Genomic DNA, 16,417 nt, shown 5'->3' with positions numbered 1-16,417 from the left:
GACATGGTTAGTCTTCATAGATAAATGGCCATCTGTACCATTGATCAACAGGGGTTTCCCCAAATTATGTGGCTCTGAATTTCATGGACACACACACACGTGCGCGCGCGCACACACACACACACACACACACACACACACACACAGGTGGGAGAGAACTGTTGTATATGGGTAACACATGGATAATAATTGTACTAATGGTTCTGGGTTTGTATCTGTTTTCAGCTTGAAGGAACCATGAGAGAAGAGAACGAGTCTTCTACCACGGATTTTACTCTCCTGGGAGTTACAAGGCAGCCAGAGAAGGAATATTTCTTCTTCATCCTCTTCCTATTTATTTACCCCATCACAGTGATTGGAAACATGCTCATCATCCTAGCCATTCACTCTGACACTCGCCTTCATAACCCCATGTACTTTTTCCTTGCCAACCTCTCCCTTGTTGACATCTTCTTCTCCTCTGTAACTATCCCCAAGATGTTGGCCAACCATCTCCTGGGTAGCAAAGTTATCTCCTTTGGGGGATGTCTGGCACAGATGTATTTCATGATAGCCTTGGCAAACACAGACAGCTATATACTAGCTGCAATGGCATATGACAGAGCTGTGGCCATCAGCCGCCCACTTCATTATGCAACAATTATGAGTCCTCGGCCTTGTGTCCTGCTGGTTGTTGGGTCGTGGGTGATTGGAAATGCCAATGCACTTCCCCATACCCTTCTCACAGCTAGCTTGTCCTTCTGTGGCAACAAAGATGTGGCCAACTTCTACTGTGACATTACTCCTTTGCTCCAGCTGTCCTGTTCTGACATCCGCTTCAACGTGAAGATGATGTACCTTGGGGTGGGGGTATTCTCGGTGCCACTGCTGTGCATTGTCATCTCCTATGTCCGGGTCTTTTCCACAGTCTTACGGGCTCCATCCACCAAGGGCTTCCTCAAGGCCTTGTCCACCTGTGGCTCTCACCTGACAGTGGTGTCTTTGTATTATGGGACAGTGATGGGCATGTATTTCCGGCCCCTGAACAGTTACAATCTGAAGCATGCATTGATAACTGTGATGTACACAGCAGTGACCCCAGTGCTGAACCCTTTCATCTATAGCCTGAGGAACCGGGACATGAAGGCTGCTCTGAGGAGACTCTTCTGTCACAGTGCTTCCTCATCCCCCATGTGAGACCTCACACTGTGGTTCCCCCATCAGAAGCCCTGGGAAATCCAGCTCCAATATCACCCCTGTAAGGAGCTGCCTGTCATCTTTCCAGCTTGAAATCCCTTCCTCAGGAGCATTCTCATATTTTGAGGAAGCAACTCATGGAATGCACTAATTTCAATGCATTTCTGCTCCCTTGGGCAGACTGTAGCACTGGGTACAGTTCTACCAGCCTGCTGACCAGAAGAGTAGAGTTGAGAGTACAAGCATTGACTTCAACATGGACAAAATAGGGCTGATACTATCTATTCTGCCTGTGTCACAGGATGTGGTCCCTGCAGCTCATGCTTTAAAGGCTATAGATCACTGTTTGCATGCACATTTTATCCATTATGTTCAATCACTCTGTTTGGCTTATAAGCATGTGTGGGCAAGACCTGTGACAACATATGGCACTTTCTTCACAATCTTGGACACACAAAGTATATCAATAACTCTTAATGGATATGAAATAAGTGGATGAAAGTACTAGTTTGTGATTATGGTTAGAGATAACTAGACCTGGCATTATCTACCTATCCCAATAAATCTTTAAAGAACCAAACCTGGGGAAGTGTTTTTGTGCTTCCTTCATATTTAATATATTTCTAAGGCTCACCAGACTCCATAAAAAATCTTATAAAAATGATAGCAATCATATTTATTATTTTTAAAAATAATTATTGTGTGTCTTAATTACTTCAGTGGAATTTTTGGTTAATTATAACATTAAAGAAAGATACAAGACTAAAGACTTGGGTGTCTTGTAAGAACTGAGGAAGTGTGAAGTGTTGGCACACACCTTTGTCCCCAGCACTTGTAAGGCTAGTCAAGAGGACCTTGAGTTTAAAGCCAGTGTAGGCTAAACTGAGAATTTGGGGCTAGCCTAAGACTTAGTAACATACTGTCTCAAAAAATAAGTTATGCAATCAATACAAAACCAATGAATAGATAAATCTTTATGACTGAGAATGTAGGGAAACACAGGGAGACCATAAAGAGAGAACTCTGAGGCTAGCAATGGGAAGGCTGAGGCCTTACTGGGCTGGGGGTGAGGACAAAGAGAGACAGAGAGAGAGAGAGAGAGATGGACATCTGTGCTGTGCCAGTTGACTGGCAAGACAGGCTAATTCAGTTAAATGTGAAGCAACTTGTAAGTAGAGAATGAACTCACCTTGCCTTCTTCCCTTCTCTTAAGCTCTCCTGTAACTCTGCATTGATTATGATCAACCAGAAGCCAGAGGATATGACAGCCTGTTGTTGAGTCCATATGGGTCAGTTTTCCAGAGCTTCTGTCTCTCAGGTGGAGACAGAAGACTGGCCCAGAGTCTGTTAGTTCCTTCCCTCACTGCCATGACAAAATGCCAGATAGAAACAGTTAGGGAAGCAAAACTTAATCCCGGCGCATGGCTTCAGAAGTCGTGGTGACGGAAGTGGCTCCATGTTTGGTCAGGAGTACATGGGGGTAGTTCACTGGTGTGGAAGGGGAATCAGAGAAACTGATTGGAACAAGAAGTGGGCCAAATCTTCAGAGAGGCACCCTGTGCTGGCTGGTTTTGTGTGTCAACTTGACACAAACTAGAGTCATCAGAGAGGAAGGGGCCTCAGTTGAGGAAATGGCTCCATGAGATCCAGCAGTAAGGTGTTTTCTCATTTAGTAATCAGTGGGGGAGGGCCCAGTAAATGGTGGGTGGTCCCATGCCTGGCCTTGTGGTCCTGGGTTCTATAAGAAAGCAGGCTGAGCAAGCTATGAGAAGCAAGCCAGTAAGCAGCATCCCTCTACGGCCTCTGCATCAGCTCCTGCCTCCAGGATCCTACCTGGTTTGAGTTGCTGTCCTGACTTCCCTCAATAATAAATAGCAATATGGAAGTGTAAGTCAAATAAAGCATTTCCTCCCCAACTTGCCACTGGGGTGATGCCAACCTGAGTGGCCTGTGCTGCCACCTGGGGCCATGGTGGCATCTGGGCCTGAGCTGTTTCTGAGGACTGTGTCTGGGTCTGTGGGTTCTGTGATAATGCCCATGGCCTGTGTTGCCACCAAGGGCCACACAGATGCTAGGGTTCTGGCTCACTACGTGTGTCCATGATGGAGACCGACGGATGTGCCATGGCTGGGGCCATGACAATCTGGGTGGCCTTCACTGCCACCAGTTACCATGGTGTCAACCAGGCTCAAGCTGCTGCCAGGGGCCATGTCTGGGTCCAGGGCTCTACTGCAGTCAGGTTCTGGGTTGATGTCAGTGGCTCCTGTTACCACTGAAGGCTGTGCAGATACCTGAGGTATGGGCTGATACCTGAGGCCATGTTGCTATCCAAAGGTCACGAGGCCACCATGGTCATGCAGATCTGAGTACCCTGCACAACAACCCAGGGCCGTGGTGACACCCTGGCCTGAGCTGCAGCCATGATCTGTGTTGATATACATGGTTCCTGGTATCAGCAAAGGCCAGGTGAATGCCTTAGATCTGGGTCATGACCTGGGTCATGTTGTTGTCCAAGAGCCACCTTACAGCTGGGGAATGCCAAATTGAGTGAGCTGTGTAGCCACCTGAGGCAATAGTAACATCTAGGTCTGGGATGCCACTAAGGACCATGTCTTGGTCTATGGTTCTACAACTTGACTCTGTGTTGATGTCCATGGCCTATATTGTCACCAAAGGTCACAAGAACTCCTGGCTTCTGGGCTGCAACCTGTGATCATGTTGGAGTCTGAGGGACATGTTGCTGCTGGGACCATGCCAACCTCAGGGGCTTGTGCTGCCACCTGTGATCATGGGGTTGTCCTAGCCTGAAATGCTGTTGAGGACCATGTCTGAGTCTGTGGCTGAACTGCAGCCAGGGTCTCTGTCTATGTCCAAGGCTTTGGTTACCATCAAAGATAATGCAGATGCCCAGAGTCCAGGCTGGCACTTGAAGCCCTCTTGGTGCTAAGGGTCATACTACCACCAAGACCATGCAGATCAGGGTGGCCTGTGCTGACATCTGGGGTCATATTGATACCTAGGCCCAAGCTGTGGCTGGGGGCCATTTCTGGGTCTGTGGCCCTGCTGTAGCCAGAGCTGTGTTGAGGTCTGTGGCTCCCATTGCCATTGGGGGCTGCTTGACTGCCTGGGGTCTGAACCACCACATGGAGCTAAGCTGGATCCAGGGGACCATGCTGCTGCTGGGTCCATCAGGATCTGAGATGACTGTACTACCACCCAGGGTCATGGTGACATCTGGCCCCAAGCTGCTGCTGCTGACCATGTCTGGGTCTGTGGTCTTGCAGCAGCTGGGATCTGTGGGTGTCAATTGCCCATGTGTGACAGGGGCCCATTCAACCATGTGTTGAAGTACAAGGGCCCTGCTGAGCTGGCCCTACCCATCACTGGCCCAGAGTGACTCACCCCTACCATAGGAGAACTGGTTCTGAACCTTCCTGGCCCTGGGATAATGGACCCTGATGACCCTGGCATGGGAAAGCTGGTCCTGCCCCCTCATAGAAGAACTCTCCCCCCAAATATGGGAAAGCTCTCTCTACTCTTCACTATGGGCCTGAAAGAGCTGGCTCTGTTCCTCACCCGAGAGGAGTGGTTCCAGTGGCCTGGACTGAATAACTCAGCTGCCAGGCAGGCACACATCCAGGTCTTGGAGTTGGCACACCCCAATATCTACCCCATCTATGACCTGCTGGAGTGTGTGAAAGGAGCTGATCCTGTAGAACCATAGCCATAGGACCTCCATGACTTGGGGCAATAACAGGATATCAGAGAGGAATTTTGATGGGGGTCCAGTATTGATGCTGTACCAGAAGCCAGAGGCCTTGAACCAGACCAACTATTTATTACACAATAAGAACAATTATCTGATAAGAATTACATTCACAATGCCCAGTCCATTTGTATTTGGCAACTTTGGAGAAAGTGCTCCATTATCTATCCTATCTTGGTGAGTCCAGAGTTTTGTACCTAAACCATTTTCTATCATAATTTGTATTACCAACCTAAAAATATCTTTTTAGACCTCAAAATATTTTCTTAGATAAACAACATAAACTTTATATCTCTCAACCTTTGTAAACTTTACATCTCTTTTGTGAGTTTCCTTTTTGAATTTGGTAACAAGGAAAACTGTAAGAATATAACTATCTAGTCTTCAATACCATCAGAGACCTGAGAATGATAAATATTACCTGAGTAAACAGGAAGTGCAGAGCAAGCAACTTCCAAAACTATAGAAATGAGAGACAGCTGGCTGCCTGGACAGTCACCCAAGGTTTCTCTGGAATGTTGGAGCATTCATCTTTGGCATATAGGCCTAGAATATGTGACAGACTTTTCTTTGAAACAGGAATTTGGAAAGATTGGTCTACTTTGTCTTGGCAAAGTTAAGCAGTTGTCTTCCTTTGTGTCCTGCTTGTCCAAGTTGGACAGCATTCTCTTAAAGGTTGAGGCAAGGGCAATTTCTTACTTCATTTGAAGCAAACTCCATATGGAGGTTCTTCAATGCCCATCATCTTCTTTTAAGTAAATTGATGCTGCCAGGAGCAGATGTGTCTTCTCACTGTCATGAAAAGCCTTATGTTATTAAAACATCCTAAATACCATATTCTGTAGATCTCTGAAGTGTTTGAAGACCAATTATCTATCTAAAATATATCTGTTTAACCTTGAAAACATACCTAACATGACTACAAATTTGATTATTATAGGTGACTAACTACTGACCTTCCTTTCTTAATTATCTTAAACAGTTTGTAAGAGTAGCTTTCAAGGGCTAGGACTTTACACTACATTTTTTAAATGAGTTGCATTGGCACAATACTTTAAACAAGAGTAGAAACATATATACAGTATGTTGTAACAAAAATAAACCTAAATTTGTATCAATACACAAAAATCCACACCAATGTAAAATATTTGAGACTGGTAGTTGCTTTTTAGTTTAAAAGTAGATTCAATAATCTACACTTTTATCCTATCATTCCTATAGCTTCCTTTTTTTCTTTTCACCACTTATTCCCCTTCCCCTTTTTTCAACACCAGACAGCAGAGAAAGAAGGATAGAGGAAAGAAAAAGAAAGAAAGAGATACCTGGATCTAACCTCCTTTGCTTAGTTTCCTCCCTGACCATGACCAATAGCAACTTGCAACCAACCTCCCTTCCCCAACATTGACAAACATCCATAACCCACTGAAAGATAAAAAAACCACCTACTCTACCTCTCGTGAATCGGGGCATCATGTTCTTAAAATTGCTTCCTGTTGTCTGAGGGCAATAGCATCTTTAGGGGATCTTGAGAAAATTGGGATAATGGTCAAGTCCTGGGAGAGCTAGCTGTATCATTTTTTTTGGTCTAGTTTCTGTGTAATGGGAAATTGCAGTGCTTAAGTGAAGTCCTGGCTGGAGTAGTTTGTGAGTCTGGACCATCTTATCTAGCCACGTTGAAGTTGTCCTGGATGCAGATTTCTGAGGAAATGGCAACAGAAGCATTCTGTGAAGTTGGATCACCTGGGTTACTTTTCTTGTCTTCATTGGTATCTGGTCCTTTTTTTCCCCTGAAAACACACAGACTTTTAGAGATAACATATACATCTGCATTAACATAAGTGTGGAATTTGTGGGGTGCACATATCAGCTATAGATGTTTTTTGTTCTATGTTTGAGCAGGTAAAAGGCATCTGTCAACTTTATAAGTCCATTTGGACTGCATAACCAAACTGTAATCTAAATCTCTATCCATGCCATATGAAAGGATGGCATGTAATAATAATTTATGAAGATTCTCTAGCCAACAAGATTTACCACGTCTCATTCAGTCTCAAAGGTGTTCCTGTGTAGAGGGATCAGGATATACATCACTTGTCTTACAGTTTTTTTTTGGTTTCTTCCTTCATGTCTGCAGCCAAGAATTTCAGGAGGTCTTCCCTGGTCAAATTTGATCTTTATGAATTTTGAAGGAATCCATAGCTTTTTTGTGGAAACAAAGATATAACCTCTCTTCCACTCAACACATTTCCTGACTTCTATTCTGAAGTTAAGACTTCCTTAAAATATATAGGCTGGTTTAACTCACCAGTTTTTCCCACAATCCAATGTGTCTCAGCAGCTGTTGTTTTTTGCTCATTAGCACTTAAAAAAAGTTAACAAAGCACTATGTAATCTATCTCTGGGCATCTTTATTACCCCTTTCTGTTTATTAAGCATCTCTTTTAAAGTGTGATTAGGTATTTCTACAACTGCTTTTCCTATAGAATTGTGTGGCATTCCTGTAATATGCTTTATATTGTAATATGTAAAAAACTTTCATTTTACTGGAGACATATGCTGGAGCACTGTCACTCTTAATTTGTGCAGGCATTCTCATATTAACCATAACTTCTAATAAAGGTATAATTGCAGAATCAGCCTTCTCAGAACTTAAAGCAGTTGTGAATTGAAATCCTGAATATACATATATGGTATGGTACACATACTTTAATTTTCCAAACTCTGAAAAATGAAATGCATCCTTTTCATTTTCAATTTCATGAAATTGCCAAATTTCATTTCTTTGGGTACCTTTTGAGTTACTTCCTACAAGTAATGGAGTTTGGTTATACAAAGAACAAGTAGGATATTTCCTTATAATTTCCTTGGCTTGTTGCCAAGTGATAGAAAAATATTTCCTTAACTCTTTGCTGTTAACATGGCATTTCTTATAAAATTCTGAGGTTTCTAGCACATTTCCTATTAATAGCTGATCAATTTCATCATTATCTTGTGCTAGAGGGCCTGGTAGACCCATATGGGATCTGATATATCATATGGAAAATGAATGATTTCTATTTCTGATTACTTGTTGTAGTTGAATAAATAGTGAATTTAATTATGAATCATCTGGAATAAGCTCAATGATTTCAATATATAAAACAACCCTTTCTGCATATTGGGAGTCAGTAATCGTATTACGAGATTCTGGAAAATCTAATAATAATATGAGAATAACATATAATTCTGAAGAATATGGACTTTGAGCTACTTTACTTACTTTTTCTGATTTATAACCTGTCTTTCTCAATTTATTTGCATCAGTATAGAATGTAGGGGCTCCAGAAATTGGTGACCCTTTTACTATATGAGGGAGAATCCAAATAGTTATGTTTATAAACTGAAGTCTCTTGCTTTTGGGATATTTGTTGTTAATCTCTCCCAAAAATTACTGAAAGCTCTTTGCCAATGTTCATTTTTCTGCCCATAATGAGATATTTTTAGCATTAGTAAAAGGTATCACAATTTATTGCTAAGTCTATTCCTCATTGATGAAATCTCATTTTTCTTTTAAGAATCAGTTCAGAAACCTTTACTAAATAGGTCTTTAATTTTTTCACTCTGTTTATGTGTTAAAAATATCCATTTTAATATATTATATTCTCTCTGCATAAAAATTCCTGTAGGAAAGTGAGTAGAAAATAGTATGACTAGAATACAATCAAGCTCTAGATCCAAGTGATCCACATGAACATCCTGTAATTTCTTTTCTACCAGAGCCAATTCTCTCTCAGCCTTTGCTGATAATTTTCTTGAACTATTTAAGTCCTTATGACCTTGTAATGTTTGAAATAAATTAGCTCTTGAGTAGTTAATCCAATTGTGGGCCTTAGGCAGTTAATATCTCCCAGAAATTTTTGAAAATCACTAAGAGTTTATAATTGATCTTCCTGATTTGTACTTTCTGTGGTTGAATTTTCTTTAAATCTATTTTTTTGATTTTTTTAAAATTTTTTAATTTTTATTTTGCAATACAATTCAGTTCTACATATCAGCCACGGATTCCCTTGTTCTCCCCCCTCCCGCCCCCTCACCTTCCCCCCAGCCCACCCCCCATCCCCACCTCCTCCAGGGCAAAGCCTCCCCCGAGGACTGAGATCAACCTGGTAGACTCAGTCCAGGTAGGTCCAGTCCCCTCCTCCCAGGCCGAGCCAAGCTATCCTGCATAGGCCCCAGGTTTCAAACAGCCAACTCATGCAATGAGCACAGGACCTGGTCCCATTGCCTGGATGTCTCCCAAACAGATCAAGCCAATCAACTGTCTCACCCATTCAGAGGGCCTGATCCAGTTGGTGACCCCTCAGCCATTGGTTCATAGTTCATGTGTTTCCATTCGTTTGGCTATTTGTCCCTGTGCTTTATCCAACCTTGGTCTCAACAATTCTCACTCATATAAACCCTCCTCATTCTCACTAATTGGACTCCCAGAGATCCACCCGGGGCCTAGCCATGGATCTCTATTTTATATCCTAGGTAATTAGTAGAATACTCTCTATGTATTTTTTTTTCAGGAGCAATTTGTAATCCCTAACAAGTCAAAATTCTCTTTACCTCATCAAACATTTTTTCCCAAAGGTATGTGTGTCTAAATTAGCTAGTAAGACATCATTCATAAAATGGTAAATTGTAGAATGGAGGAAACTATTTATGAATTATTTCTAATGGTTTTTGTACAAAATATTGGCACAAGGTAGGACTATTTAACATTCCTTGTGAAAGAATTTTCTAATGGTATCTTTTTACAGGTTGAGAATTATTATAAGCAGGTATTGTGAAAGCAAAATTTTCTCTATCTTGCTCATGCAAAGGGACTGGGAAAAAAACAATCTTTTAAATCAATTAGTGTAATAGGTCATGCCTTATGTCATAAAGAAGTTAAAGTGATTTCAGGTTACAAGGAACCCATAGACTGATGACTCAATTGATCTCTCTCAGATCTATTAACATCCTCCATTTTCTAGATTTCTTTCTAATGACAATTATAGGAGCATTTCAAGGGCTGGTGGACTCTTCTATATGTTGAGCCCCCAGCTGCCTTGGACTAGTTGTTCTCATGCCTGTAACTTTTCTTCTGTCTCTGGCCACTGTCCTATATAAACAAGCTTGTCAGGTAATCGTTTCAGTGGTAGGGCTGTTGGTGTTCTCTCAGTAGTGGCTCATCCATATCAAGTTGAAGAGCCAACCTCTCTTGTGTCCTGCTTATGGACACATAAGTCTATGACTGTCTTTGATAACATTTACAGATGTTTTTTATTAGGAACATCTCCTCTTTTATAGCCTATCTCTGAAGTTGGAGGAATGCTAATCTGTGCTTCCCACTGTTGTATGATCTCTTCCTCATAGATCTATGGCTACATTAGCCACATATGGCTTTAATTTTCCTATTTGACCTTCTGGTCTTATGCGTTTAATCCATTGTAGACTTTGTCCCAAAGATTCAATAAAGAAATCATGTTAATAAAAAAGAAAAGAATGAGTTCCTCCTGAACATAGGGTTTTAAAAAAGACTATTAGATGTGTATAGGTGTTTGCCCACATGTATGGATGTGTACCACACAAGTGCCTGGTGCCCACAGAGGCCAGAAGAAAGTGTTGGATCCATTAGAACTGGAGTTCAGATGTCTGTGAATCATAGTATGGATATTGGGACCTGAGTATTGGTTCTCTGTAAGAGCAACCAGTGCTCTTAACCATTGAGCCATCTTCCAGCCCTCAAAATTCACATTTTTACACTTAACAGTTTGTTGCTAATATTTAGCAAAATTGCATTGTCTGTGGGCCATTCAGGAAAAATAAGAGATTTCTTTTTTGTCTGCTGTACTGTCAAGGGTACTGTGCCATGTCTACATGAAGGGACCAAGGAAAACATCTGGACTTATGTGTGGTTCTTCATAGTATGTCCATGCTTTGTAAATAAAAGCAGCACTGTGTTTCCCAAACAAGCTACCACTGAGAATCCACACCCTTGGAAGTGACAGTTTGGGTCACTTCTCCAGATGTGGAATGGGAGGCAGCTGCTTACAGATCCCTGAAGAGAAGGCTCAGCTATTTGCCATCCCTCCTCCAAGCCTGGCTGACTCACCGTACACCTTTTTCCTGTTTAGTGTTTCTCCAAATATGACTTTGTATCAAATTCTTTATATTAAATCTTCTGGTTTAAGTTCACCATGTGAGAATTTTTATTTCCTGACTGAATGCTAAGCAATCTTCCTTGGCACATAAAGTATATAATTGTGATAGTTAATATTGGTTGCCAGCTTGCAAGATCTGGAGTTACCCGACGCAAAGCTTTGAGCATACCTGTGAGGTAGTCTCTAGATTAGGTTTGTTGAGAGGTGAATACTCACCCTAAATGTGAGCAGCATTATTTCATGGGCTGGGGCTGTGAACTGAATGAAAAAGGAGAAAGCAAGCTGAGCACCAGCATTTATCTCTTTCTGCTTCCAAACTGTGAATGAAAGGTGACCTCACACTTCTGATATGATCTCCCCTGCCATAATGGGTTTTACCTTTGAACTGTGAGCCCGAATCAACTCTTCTTTATATTACTTTTGCCAGATACTTTGTTATAGCAACGAGAAAAATAACGAATGCAGTAGTCTTTTTGGATTTAGCCCTGGAACAGTCGGACAGTGGTCCTGTTAATATCACTCCAGGAAAGCATGATTTACAGTGTCAGGGGCGATGGGCTGAGACAGTGACTTCATAGATAACCTCAACAGTTTATGTTTGTTCTTACACTTACAAACATCCCTACAAATTCTCAAAGGAAATGAGAGAAGGACTAGCTCTGTGAGGAATCATGTGAGTGTGAGCTTAGCAGTCAGGGTTTTGGAGCTGTGCTAAGTCTCTGGAAATTCCCATCTTTTCTTTGAGATTTTTCTGTTTGGTACTTACTATTTTTCTACAGGAAATAAATCTAGTTCCATCTGACCTTGTCAGGTTGACCCATAAAAGCAGAATTCACCTTATATTCATTCTGGGATTCAGCTTGCTACAGTTTTGCTAAGTAGTTACTATGTGTTGTATTGTTTTGTAAAACTTTGAAATTTATTAATAATTTATTTTGGGGTTTTTATGTGTGTCTGTCTACACTTGTGTATAGGTACACATTCAATCATGTGTGAGTGCACATGGAGGCCAAAGTCTGATGTTTTTCTCAATCACTCTCCACCTTATTTTCTAAGAGAAGTTCTTTCATTGAACCTGGAGCTCATTGATTTGCCAGACTGATTGGCCAGATATTCCAAGGCATCCTCCCAACCACACATTCCCAGTTCTGGGATTACAGAAGCATGTGGCTATACCCAGATTTTTTTACATGATTGCCGGGGATCCAAATGCAGACCCTCCTGCTTGTAAAGCATTTTCATCAACCTGTTCTGGAAATTTCCCAAATAAAAGACCCTTTATTTCCCTATCAGTGGGTCCTTCGCTCAGATTTGTATTCATCCACAACCAGATCCTTAGATCACTGTGAAAGCTCCCAGCTTTGGTGCATTAGAGTCCTGAAAACATGAGAAATATCATCTTTAATCATCCATGGACAAGGTTTTGAAGTGTACACCACCTATAGAAGATGATATTTTTTTATTTTCTGCACGATTAGCAAAGCAGCTCATGCACAGTTAGAAGATGTACTCTGTCTATTTCTTCATGGTGTAACCATGTTTGGAAATGAGACTGACGAATACTTATTATATTTTGAAAAAAGTTTTCCCATTTTCTCAAAGGGAGAATCTATTGATGGCATATTAGGGTTCTACCATGGTTCCGAAGTGACCTCTGAATTAACTTCCCTGTTCTGGGAATATCATCCATGTGATCAGAACAGGTAGCTGAATCTCAACCTCACCTTCTTTGGGCCACATTGGAGGAAGATGGCCACATTATTTTCTATACTGTTCTATCTTCTTGACTTATTATAGGGAACCAAGTATTTGATCAGTACATTTAAGATTATACTGAATTAAACTAGCATTTTGTTATCTTAATCGTGTAAGAATTTTTGTTGCTTAAATGATAACAATTCTACTAGTTACTATCATCTGAGTAAGACTTTGGTAAGAGTATCCTTAGAGACAGTCTACTTTAATTAAATATAAAGGCAGAATAGAACTACATCCCCAGCACAGTTTCTTTAAAATTTAAAAGATGAAGCACTGGGAAAGATGGCAAATTTCTGCAGTCTCATTACTTAGAAGATAGAGGAAAAAGATGGAGAGTTCAAAGCCAGCCTGAGCTACTTATGAGACCATGCCTTAAGAAACAAAACAAAGCAAAAAAGACATTATTAAGGTAAGTAAATTTTGTCAAACCTGGTAACCTCTGATAATTATTAGATTAAACTTCAGATCACCCCCGTTCACATTTGTGTGATGCAGGTTCTATGACTGAGATTGTGAAGATACAGTCATATGTTAGGACAGTTCTTGTACACACAGGCTTGCAAGCCTAGCAGAGGTGATAAACATAGTAGTTAGAGAAAAAAGTTATCATGCAGCTTTGAAGCATGAGCTACTGTGACTATAGCCTGTGGTATTTGCAGGACAGAGCATTAGTCTGATTTTGACATATGAAAGTCAATGCTTCCCCAACTCCACTTTGCTGCTCAGTGGGTTGTGAGACATGAACCCAGAGCCTTGTGCTGCACTCTGCCCAAGGGAATAGAAATGTGTTGCAATCAGTTGCCTCCTGAGACTATTATTGCAGTCTTTAGAGAACCAGTTCCTAGATCACACCCTGGGTGTGATCTATGAATCTATGAATGTGGTGAGATCTAAACTTTTTCTATGTGAGGGGAATTAGGAAAAACATACATGTTCCAGTGGTAACTTTCTCTTTTACTTCATCTTAAAAAAATTATCTCCCAATAGAAAACTCTAGACAATATATGAGTTACATTTTCTGGGTCACATAGCATTTCTTGAGTAAACAATAAGAAATAGAACCAAGAGAAATCACACAGTTTCTCTCAGGCTAGGGATGTCACACTGACCAGGTGTGGTGAGGAACCATGGCAACTCTCAGCTGTCAGCCAGTTTCCTTACATGCAGTCTGTAAAGCAATCATGTAGCTGTAAGTGGTTAGCATTTCCCGACAGAGCATGACATTGAAATTCAGGACCTAAACAATAAACAGTTAGTTGGTTGAACCTTGAGCCTTGTATCATAAAAGTAAGATTAGGAGTATGTGCAGAGAGTCAGTTACTGCAGGGAGTTAAGTCTTTAATGTTATCAGCCAGGCTTTTGCAAGCGAAAAACTGGCACTAAAGTTGTTTCCTGCCTGACCTTGGTTCCACAATCAGACATCTAGGAACTTGTCCTTGTGCATTGCATTTGCAGGGGCAACTAGTCTGCTTTGAATTTTCTCTGAGGTTTTAAATCAGCTAATTGTGTGTAATTGTCTTGAAGCTGTGAAATAAAGGCCTGGCTATGAAAGTATATTTTATTCACCAAAGTTACACAGTATACAAAGAAGTCATTTTTCTGTCAATTCACAGACACAATTGTGCTCCCAAAGTGTAGAACACACTACCAATAAGCTGTGGGATGAACCCCACGCTATTTTTTTTTTTTAGAGAAGAATTGTAGCAGCATATGAAAAAAGTACAGAAAGAAACAAAACAGCATTCATAGGCAGTGGGCCCATAAGCTTTGCTTGACAAGGTTCCTCCATCAGAGAGTTATTCATTTGATAGGTTGACATTATGAATATCAGTTGTCATTTGCTGTATATTATTTTTTTTGTATTTTTCTTTATTAAGAAATTTTTTATTCATTTTACATACCAACCACAGATCCCCTCTCATCCTTCCTCCTGCTCCCCTTCCAGCCCTCTCCCCACAACCCATGCCCCATCCCTTCCTCTGAAAATGTAAGGCCTCCTATGGGGAGTCAGCAAAGCCTGGTACATTCGGTTGAGGAAGGTCCAATCCTCTCTCCTCTGCATCAAGGCTGTGCAAGGTGTCCCACCATGGTAATGGGCTCAAAGAAGCCAGCTCATTCACAAAGGATAAACCCTGATCCCACTGCCAGGGGCCCCTTAAATAGACCAAGCTACACAATTGTCTCACTCATGCAGAGGGCCTAGTCCAGTCCCATGCAGGCTCTATAGCTGTTGGTCTAAAGTTTATGAGTTCCCACTAGTTTGGTTTGGTTGCCTCTCTCTGTAGGCTTCCCCATCATGATCTTGGTGCCCTTGCTCAAAGAGTCTCTCTACTATGTTCATAGCAGCATTATTCATAATAGGCAGAACCTGGAAACAATCTATATGTCCCTCAACCAAAGAATGGATAAAGAAAATGTGGTACATATACATAATGGAGTACCACTCAACAATAAAAAACAATGACATCATGAAATTTGCAGACAAATGGATGGAACTAGAAAATATCATCTTGAGTGAGGTAACCCAGACTCAGGAAGATAAACATAGTATATAATCACTCATAAGTGGATATTAGATGTAAAGCAAAGGATAACCAGACTGCAATCCACAGCTCTAGAAAAGCTAGCTAACAAGGAGGACCCTAAGAGGGATGCATGGATTCCCCTGGGAAGGGGAAATAGAGGAGATCGCCTGAGTAAACTGGGGGCAAGGGGGCAATTGTAGTGGGTAGCTTTTCTAGCTATGACCTTGAAACACTGCCCCCTAGAAGATGTAACAGGTAACTGCTCTACCTATGACCTTCAGGTACATGCCCCCGGGGCATGGCCTCTTGGGATCCTTAAGACCTGAGATGCATGCATCACTCTCTCTCTCTCTCTCTCTCTCTCTCTCTCTCTCTCTCTCTCTCTCTCTCCCTTGTGGTTTTTGGATGCTGAGATGGACCAGGCAGAAGAACAGTGTGGATCATAGCTCTGCTTTCCAGGACCCTACAATAAATCTCCCATGCTGTAGTGAACTTTATACCTAATAAATTTCTTGCCCTTTAGGCAGACTCAATGGATTTATTGCTTTAGGCAATAGAGAGTAGAGGATGGGGGATGAGAACATAAGGGAATGGGATGCTCGAGCTGGAACACGGGTGGAGTGGGAAAGCAATCAAAGAGATATTTTGATAGAGGGAGACATCATGGGGATAGGGAGAAACTTAGTGCTAGGAAAGTTTCCAGAAATCCACAAGGATGACCCCAGCTTAGACTACCAGCAATAGTGGAGAGGGTGCCTGAGCTGGCCTACTCCAGTAATTAGATTGGTGAATACCTTAACTGTCATCATAGAGCCTTCATCCAGTAATTGATGGAAGCAGATGCAGAGATCCACAGCCAAGTACCAGGCTGTGATGTACATTCTTATGGTCTCTGGCAGACTATCACAAAGCTCTTGAGGGAAGGAATTTCAAGCTGGAAAGATGGCAGGCAGCTCCTTACAGGGGTGATATTGGAGATGGATTTCCCAGGGCTTCTGATGGGGGAACCACAGTGTGAGGTC

General features: G+C 41.7%; 1 protein-coding gene across 1 annotated transcript; it reads left to right on the top strand.

Moving 5' to 3' along the window:
• Positions 1-237: 237 nt before the first annotated feature.
• LOC131916212 (olfactory receptor 1A1-like) lies at positions 238-1,176 on the top strand. The gene has a single exon (XM_059269521.1). It carries the CDS (start codon positions 238-240, stop codon positions 1,174-1,176), a length of 939 nt encoding a protein of 312 aa, XP_059125504.1.
• Positions 1,177-16,417: the final 15,241 nt, after the last annotated feature.

The sequence above is a fragment of the Peromyscus eremicus genome, chromosome 8a (assembly GCF_949786415.1).
Source record: "Peromyscus eremicus chromosome 8a, PerEre_H2_v1, whole genome shotgun sequence".
Classification (NCBI taxonomy): domain Eukaryota; kingdom Metazoa; phylum Chordata; class Mammalia; order Rodentia; family Cricetidae; genus Peromyscus; species Peromyscus eremicus.
Note: the sequence above shows the minus strand (reverse complement) of the source record. Positions and strands in the feature narration are given on the sequence as shown.

Coding starts and splice junctions, on each gene's coding strand:
- LOC131916212 (XM_059269521.1), top strand. CDS start 238: ATGAGAGAAGAGAACGAGTCTTCTACCACGGATTTTACTCTCCTGGGA.